At 36.9% G+C, this 8,544-nt stretch overlaps 1 protein-coding gene across 1 annotated transcript in view; it reads left to right on the top strand.

Moving 5' to 3' along the window:
- Nucleotides 1–8,544, top strand: part of dnah9 (dynein, axonemal, heavy chain 9) — a 228,899-nt gene that overhangs the window by 28,180 nt on the left and 192,175 nt on the right. Inside the window, exons 15-19 of the mRNA XM_015392821.1 lie at nucleotides 176–417; nucleotides 583–718; nucleotides 6,995–7,191; nucleotides 7,285–7,547; nucleotides 7,635–7,796. Of these exons, the coding sequence (XP_015248307.1) occupies nucleotides 176–417; nucleotides 583–718; nucleotides 6,995–7,191; nucleotides 7,285–7,547; nucleotides 7,635–7,796 (1,000 nt within the window). The remainder of the gene's footprint in view (nucleotides 1–175; nucleotides 418–582; nucleotides 719–6,994; nucleotides 7,192–7,284; nucleotides 7,548–7,634; nucleotides 7,797–8,544) is intronic.

Genomic DNA, 8,544 nt, shown 5'->3' with positions numbered 1-8,544 from the left:
TTCTTTTTGGCCTATTTCAGAATATCCTGATAACACATTCTTAACTTACTTTGTAATGTGACAAAATGTGGGACATTTTGATGTTTTTGCAAGGCCCTTACTCTTAAGACTTTAAAATTCACAAACAAACAATACTGTATATGTTTTAGGATTCTAATGCAGACCTGTCTTTCAGGTGTTTGGCAGTATATCCAAGACATCCGAGATGCTGTCTGTGATTTCGAGAGCAGGCTGAAAAGGGCAAAGGAGAATGTAGCAGAGATACAGAGGTACATGAGGTCTTGGGCCGTCCCCATGTTTGACAGAAAAGATGGCAAAAAGGAAGCTCTTCTTTGCCTGGAGGACCGGGCTGAGAGGGTGAAGCGGTTTCACAATTTGGTGCAGTCCTCCGGAGAACAAATCCACTTTCTGCTTAAGGTACTTCTCTGATGATTGAGACATGTTCAATTCTCCTAAGGTTTCACTAATGTTTCATCATTTTAAAAAGACATCTTCAAGCAGGGACTTGGAATTCCCTTTGAACTACATTTTAATGCAGTTTCTAAATGATTTACAAAGATCGTCCTGCTTTTTATGTTTTAGAGCAATCAGGAGCTGCTCAGAGCGGACCCTTCCTCCGAGGAATGGAAGGCCTACGTGGAATATATTGATGACATGGTTATAGATGGATTCTTCAGCTCCATCGACTGCTCTCTCAAGTTCTTCCTGGACAACACTGGTAGGATAATGAATAGCAAACAAAGCTCAAACCAGATAATGCCCAGCACTGCATTAAAAACATGTACTGTTTTTCTAACTGCCTGAAAATAGACCAGACAACAATCGTGTTATTTAGTGTCATAGAAATTCATTTTCCAAAGAAAAATAACCCTGTAAGGATTTTTTTTCTTCAAGGGCAGATGTTTAATGACTCCCCTTATACATAATAATAATAATTTTATTCAAAAGTACTGAGATCAAACATTATAGGTGTTCTTTTTTTAGAATTGCATCTCTTTCTTCCTGTAAAAACAGCTGTACTGTAGTAAGGTTTATAGGCTGTCATATTTAAAACTTTTTCCCAAAACTTTCTATGGGGCTGAGCTCAGGGTTTTCTGATGGTCCCTAAATCATTTTGTGATTCGGACACTTTCTTAGCGTCTTTGTTCTTTCCAGATCACCCATTTGTGCCCAAAATGTAAGTTAATTTTAAATTTTCTAAGACAATGTTTAAACATTTCCACCTGCTCAGCACATAACCCTGCCCCAAATAACGGGCCCTTTTCTTTTTGAGAAAAAGGTGTGGACCTTAAAAACTGAAAAGACTTGAGTGCAATTCTGTTGCAACAATAGAAGAGCTTATAAAGCACAATAAAATGACTTAATGTCCCTCCAATAAAAAAGGGCTTCAGTTTTTTTTCCTTAAGCTGCCTGTTTTTTAGCGAACACATCCCTCCAGCACTCAGATATGACCATGTTATTGCCATCCCTGTACTCTAAAGCCAAAATGGATTTTTTTTTTAACGTTTTCTTTTTTTACATAATGTTTCGACAGCCTTCCTCCCAAAGGCTTCAGACAGAAAATATGGCAATTTCTCTATCTGCTGAGGCCGTCTCAAAGAATCCAATTTGAAAACTGTAATTCAAGTTTTTTATGTTACTTTTAGAGTAAGGTTTCTGTCTTAATAAGTTGCATTTAGTACCATGTATTTATACAGCCTCATTACACTTTAGATTTAACTAACTTTAGCCACTTTAGAAGAGTTATACTATTGTTTTTTTATCTCTTTTATAAGTGATGTAATGACTTTAGATCTCTATGATGTTCAAGGATATTTTGCAGTTTTTGAGCAGATACTTTTTTCACCTTCAGCAAAGTATGCAAAATCTCAATTTTGAAAGACAGTACAAAAAACTAATCTGAATAACTTCATATTTAAAAGAAAATCTTATAAATCATAATTCCAATTTTATTTAATTGTCAAACTTTAGTCTGATTTGGTTTCAGATAGTGGTGAATAAAGGTCATTTTTCTAAGGTGCAGGTAGGAACCTTGTTTGAACTGTAGATCTAAAAAGCAATGCATGCCTGTGTTATTAGGAGTGTCACAGTCATGCTGAGGCTGTTACTGCTCTTGTCTAAATGCCAACAGAATGCTGCTGCCAACTCAAATATTAATAGGAGAGAATTCAGAGCTGCTCATTACTCTGATTCTACAGCCTCTCTCAGCCAGCACTCAGTGGGACAGCTCTTTAGCAACATGTTCTCAGGGGCTTTGATGTCAGTTGGGTGTCCGCCTTTATTGGCCGGATTATGGACATGCAAAAGCTGGGGAACTCACTTGCTGGCATGGGTTTTGTGAGCCAGTTTAGATGTACGGAGATGTGGTTCAAATTGAGCTGGAGTGTTTGCAAATTGCTGCTGTGTCCAAGCCTCTTTTCTTGATGTGTGTTCTTTTCCCTTAAAAAAAAAAAAAAAAGAAAATGGAAAAGAAACAAAAAACTGTCAAGATCAAGAAGTCTCTGAAGCACAGATGGAGACAAATTTGTTGGCACCTCTTTTCAAGACACACAGAGAACCTTAAAATGAATTCCTCTGTTAGTGCAGTGACAGAATCTCATCTCATGCTGTTAAATACATTTATTCAGTGAGTAAAAAGTTCTTGTTTTCTTAACAATAAAAGCAGAGGTGTGAAGTAAAGAAGTACAAATACTTTGTTACTTTACTTAAGTACACCTTTTATGTATCTATAGTTTACTCTTCCTACTTCTGACTTCTACTCATTATCTTTTTCACACAAGTATCTGTACTTTCTATTCCTTACATTTTTAAAACAAACGTTACTCGTTACTCTTGGCTTCGGTTTTATGTCTATAGATATTTATTTCATGTCATCTGCGTCATCCAATGCAGATCATTGGTTCCATCCACATGTAGTGAAAACTAGTGTAATTGGATGAGTCATATAACGCAAACACTCATTGGTTAGCTAAAGGAAATCATCAGAAGCAAGCAGGTGTTCTTCAATCTGCAAACGCGAATTATCTTTGCCATGCTACAATGTTGGATTCAGAAAAAGATGTTGAAATGTCTGAAAAGTCGGACACAGGCGAGAGCTTATCGGGAGATGGAGACCAACAAGGCCTCCCTCATCCTTGGCCCTATTTCAAAGAATTTTTCAAAATAGTCGAAAAATTGAGCTTTCAATTCTTAATAGTGGCATCTGGCTGTTTTTTTTAAAGGTTACTTTATACTTTTATACTTTAAGTAGTTTTTGAAGCACATACTTTACCACTTTTACTTGAGTAAAGAGGTCAAGTTGATACTTCAACTTTTACCAGAGTGTTTTTAAACTGCAGTATCTATACTTCTACTTAAGTAACAAATGTGTGTACTATTGACACCAGTGAATAGAAGGCAACAGAATTACCGCTACCTATTGCAGTCTGTCCATCCGTCTAAAATTTGAGTTCATTCTGAGATCTGTTTTTCTTTTTTATTGGGAGGTTGGCTGTTATACAAAAAAAAAAAAAAAAAAAGAAAATGACCAGAGGAATATTCACCGGTGCTCCTTAGGATTCCTTTAAAATCACAGCATATAACTCATTTCTTTGATTTAAACTTTACTTCAAGTCAGTCACAGTTTCTAGGAACTTTTAATTAGGAATCTATAGCTTCTTTTCAACAGGAGCATAGATATGAAATGACACAGAGACTCGTTTTTTTAAACCACTGATGACAAGCCTGGATGAGATCCAATATTTATCTTGCCTCCCCACATAGTGAGCAAGATAGTAAAAGAGTAATAAAATCTCCTCATTAAAGAGTGGCGGTTTGGGAGTCTCCAAATCAATCTACAGTACATCGAAACAGCTTGTTTGAAGGTGAGACCAGAAAAAAAAAAAAAAAGTAAATTTATCTGTTGTGGTAAACATCTGCGTAGGTAAGCAGGTGTAGAGGATGCATCATTGCAAAGCAGATGGATTGTAGAAAGCAAAAATATTAAAGCTCAAACTCTAGGAATTAAACTTCTGTAAGACTTTCAGCATGAAATAAATGATGAATAAAGGGTATTTTCATTGATTTGCAACAATGAACATTAAAAATCTAATTGATGGATTAGATATGGTAAACAAAAGACAGTAAATCTAGAGTTATGATGCCCTTGCAGAAAAACATTTCATGCATCAATACTTGGAACCAGTTGATTTATTATACCCTATATTTCAACATTTCTTTTCTTTCAACTGTATCACCAGGTTTTTATTTTTCGGGGGGGGGGGGGGGGACTATTACTTATAGCTCAGCGAGTCTAAATTCATCTTATACCCCACCTGAATAATAAAATTTAATTGTTATTTAATATCGTTATTGATTTATTAAGCTATTTCCTGTCTGGCAAAACGATGTGTTTTACCTGAGTCATTTTTGAATATAGACACCAGCTTTTTTATTTTTTTATAAAAATAAATCTGTAGGGTTAGGCCTACATCTACCCTGGGCACCTGCCTAAGGATTTCAAAATAATAAAAATATTTCTTTAGATAATAAGATCATAGTGATAACATTGTCTTATTGTTTAAGTTGGGTGAAGGTTGGTTTAGAACCCAAATGCAGAGATGAGGAGGCAGAGATGGGTTCCTGCAAATTTAATGAAATCAAAAAAGTAACAGAAACAAAATTCAAAAACCAGGAGATGTCAGGGGTAAACAAACACATGGGGAGTCAACAACAAGAAACCAGCAATGAGAACTCCGGAGGAGTATATATGGGAGATGGAAGAAAGCATGGACTACAGAGCTTAATATGAAGCAGACGTAGATAGAAGTAACTAGAAGGGAGCTAAAGGAGAGGAGACTGGCACAAGGGGGCAACAGAGAGTAACTCTAAAGATGCAACACACTTTCAAATATATCACAAAATGGAAAAGAAACCAATGACCAACAAAACAGAATGACATAAATAACTGAAAACTCAAAAAGAAGTCCAAAAAGGGACAACCATAACAGATATGTTATATAAAGGTCAGGTTTGCTGTTAAATCACATAAATCCATTCCTGCTACTAAATGAAAACCAAAACATTTTCATTATCTCCGTTTCTTCATTCAGTTTGCGAATTGGACTGTTTAGTTATAAATCCTCTCATGTAAAAAAATAAATAAATAAGTAAAATAAATCCTCTCATGTACTCTTTTTTTAATCTTTAAAGCATATCCAAAACATAATTTGCAATTTGCCAAGAATTTACCGAAATTAATGAAAATAAAATAGCTTTAATTTCTAGTTTGACCATAAAAAGAAACATAATTATCCCCGGGGATTTCAATTACCATGGCTGCAGGTTTATTGCCATTTCCACTGTGGAATAGACGAGTCACATCTCACTCAGTCACCAAGAATGGAAGCGGATTCTTGTTGCAAAAGATAGAACTGAATGATTTTCTGCAATAAAACAAGAAATAATTATTTTGACCGAAATCTAAAATTATTTCCGATTCTGCATATGGGGAGTTCTCTCTTCTCTTAGTTAGGAGTAAAGAGAAGGTGATGAAAAAGCAATTCGGCCTGTATGCTTTAACCTTAACACATTAACATACAGTCGGGCAAAAAAGGTATTTCGTCAGCCACTGATGCAAATTCTCCTCCTTAGAAAGATGAGAGAGGGCTGTAAAATCCATCATAGGTGCACTTCACCTATGAGAAGCATCATGGGAAAATACATCCAGGCAATCACATTATAGACATTTTACAGAGAGTTTTTTTTGTCAATTATTGTGAAATAAGATAAGTATTTGGTCACTCACAAACAGGCAAGCTGTCAACACTGCAAAACTTACCTTAAAATTAGTAAAGAAATTACTAAAATAAGAGTATTTAACATTAAGTTGAGGAGGTAAATAAGAGGATTTCCCTTTGGAATTAGTATTTTTACCCTTATTTTATTTTTTTTTAACATTGTCCTGTCTGGCAATGTGGCAATAGGAATAAATGTCTTGATGCCCCAAAAGGGCCCAGCAGATTTTACTTTCACAAGTGGAGCAATACGGCTATCGCCATAGTGTTCCTCTTGATTTCTGCTTAAATAAATAGATTTATTTTAATTCATGCAGGGAGTGTTTCAGATTATATGGACACTGCAAAGTAAGTAGAGCAGGAAAGGTAAAACAGGAAAAAGGAGAAAAGATGAAAGAAAGAGGAGGTAAAAGGGAGACAAGGATAAAATCATTTTATTGTAATCATTGTATTTTCCCACTTAAAATAAGATAATTAGGTTTTATGCCCCTGAAATAAGACAATGCAATTGTTTTTTTTTTTAATAATAATAAATGTAAATTGTCTTGTTCCCTTGGCAACATCCTCAATCAAGAAAAAAAATTCACTTATTTGAAGAAAAATGTATTTGCAAAAGTTACTTGTATATACAATAAATAAGTGTAATTTTCTGCAGTGTAGCTCTCGCACCTCTTTCCTGTTACATGTTTAAACTTGTTGAAAGATCAACCATCCATCCATTTTCTTCCGCCTAGTCTATGGGCGAGAGGTGGACTAGACCCTGAACAGGTCACCAGTCGGTCACAGGGCAACACAGAGAAACACAAAGACACACAACCATGCAGACACACACTCACACCTAAGCACAATCTAGAGAAGCCAATTAAACTAACAGTCATGTTTTTGGATTGTGGGAGGAAGCCGCAGTACCCGGAAAAAAACCATGCAAGCACAAGGAGAACAAGTAAACTCCATGCAGAAAGACCCCGGGCCCCAGAACCTTCTTGCTGCAAGGCAACAGTGCTACCCAGTGCTCCAACATGCAGCCCTGTAAAAAGTTACAAATTCTAGATATTAAATTGTAAAATGTCTAAACTGTTAAAATTCTAAATGATCGAACCAATATTTTGCATTATACAGTAACTGCCTCTATAATAGTTATCTCCAGTTTCTAATCACTGGTGAATTCCCATTAATATGCAAAGCAGTAATATGCTCCATGTTTTTTATTCTCCCCACAGATCAGAGAAGTGGCATGGCCCCTCTCTTTGAAACTCGACTAGATCTACAGGCTTCTGCCTTGGTCTTTTCCCCCTCTCTGGAGCTGGAGGATTCGGATAGTTTGTTTGAGGTGGTGGAGAGCCTCATCAACGACGTCTTCAAAATGTCTTCGTTGGTCCCTCGGGTCGCCCAGCACAGCCCCTCCCCCCACTACCAGGTAAAGCTGGCTGGACGGATCCCCAACAGATAGAGACATGAATCTCCTCCATTCATCCTGCCTTTGCCTTTAACATCTATTTTTTCCTCTTAGCCTGACATGGAAGGCATGGCTGACCTGGCAGACAGCCGGCGCCTCCTGATGGAACGTGTGAAGGCTGCCATGAAATTCGCCTGCAACTTTTACCGCTCGCTGGAGTGTTACAGCTACCTGTACGTGGAGGATAGAAAAGAATTCATGCGTCAGTTCCTGGAGTATGGCCACGATCCCACAAGCCCTGACATAGAGGTTTTCTCTGACAGTGGAGCCCATGATGGTATACCCACTCTAGAAAGCTTAAAAGAACAGATAGATGGGTAGGTGGGAAGGAAAAATAATAATAAAAATTTATTTCTCTTTGATTAAATGCATCTGCAAGTAAAATAAAATCTGTTTCCCTGTAGTTATGAGAATCTGTATGAGGAGGTCCAGGGCCTGGAGGCAGTGCATGTCTTCCATGGATGGATGAGGGTGGATGGCAGCCGGATGAAGAGTACTCTGCTCAATATCATTAAAAAGTGGAGCCTAATGTTCAAACAGCACCTCATCGATCACGTAACAAACAGGTTTGAAATGCTTATTCTTTTTCATTGCTTATGAAAGAAAATTGGCTACAGGTTCTCATTTCAAACTCTTCAATCAGCCTCTGAGCCACTTTGCTTGTGACACCATGCTTCATCATGCGGGGAAAATGCATGGATTATCCCATAATTGTTCCTTGATTTCTGGAAAATGTTCCTCTTGAAAAAGAATTAATCTCTTTGACTTTTTTGGATCAGCAGCAGACTCGCACAGGAAGCTTGGCACAACATAAGACTGACTCTAGCTCCCACTTTTCCTTCACTAGACACAAACTTTAGACCCCCAAAAAACACAAGCTAGATTCCTCAGTGTAATAATTTTGGACCAGTCTGTTCATTTTCATTATTAAACATCCTTTGGAGGAGTTATTTGCTGCACTTCTGTTCACAAATTGTTATCCAAAAGCAAGCGATTGACAGTCACTGTTCAGAAAAAAAAACTAGTGGGAACAGTATTGATCAGTTTTGTGTGCTGCAGACGTCATGTCCTGAATCCTTCTGAATGACGACTGATCCTCCAACCTTAAACTTCTTCATCAGAAAGCTGATAGTTTGCCTCAAATTTCTTAAAATTAGTTTGTTTATATCTGAGGCTGCTTTTTATAAAACTAATCATGGTTTCACATTCCTCTCGTAGCTGGCTTCATCTGCCTCTATAAAATAGGATTAGATATTTAATGCAAAATGTCAGGATCAGAATTTTACACTTATTTTTCTGCCTCCTTTTTTTTTT

The sequence above is a fragment of the Cyprinodon variegatus genome, unplaced genomic scaffold (assembly GCF_000732505.1).
Source record: "Cyprinodon variegatus isolate N-32 unplaced genomic scaffold, C_variegatus-1.0 Scaffold608, whole genome shotgun sequence".
NCBI classification, from domain to species: domain Eukaryota; kingdom Metazoa; phylum Chordata; class Actinopteri; order Cyprinodontiformes; family Cyprinodontidae; genus Cyprinodon; species Cyprinodon variegatus.
Note: the sequence above shows the minus strand (reverse complement) of the source record. Positions and strands in the feature narration are given on the sequence as shown.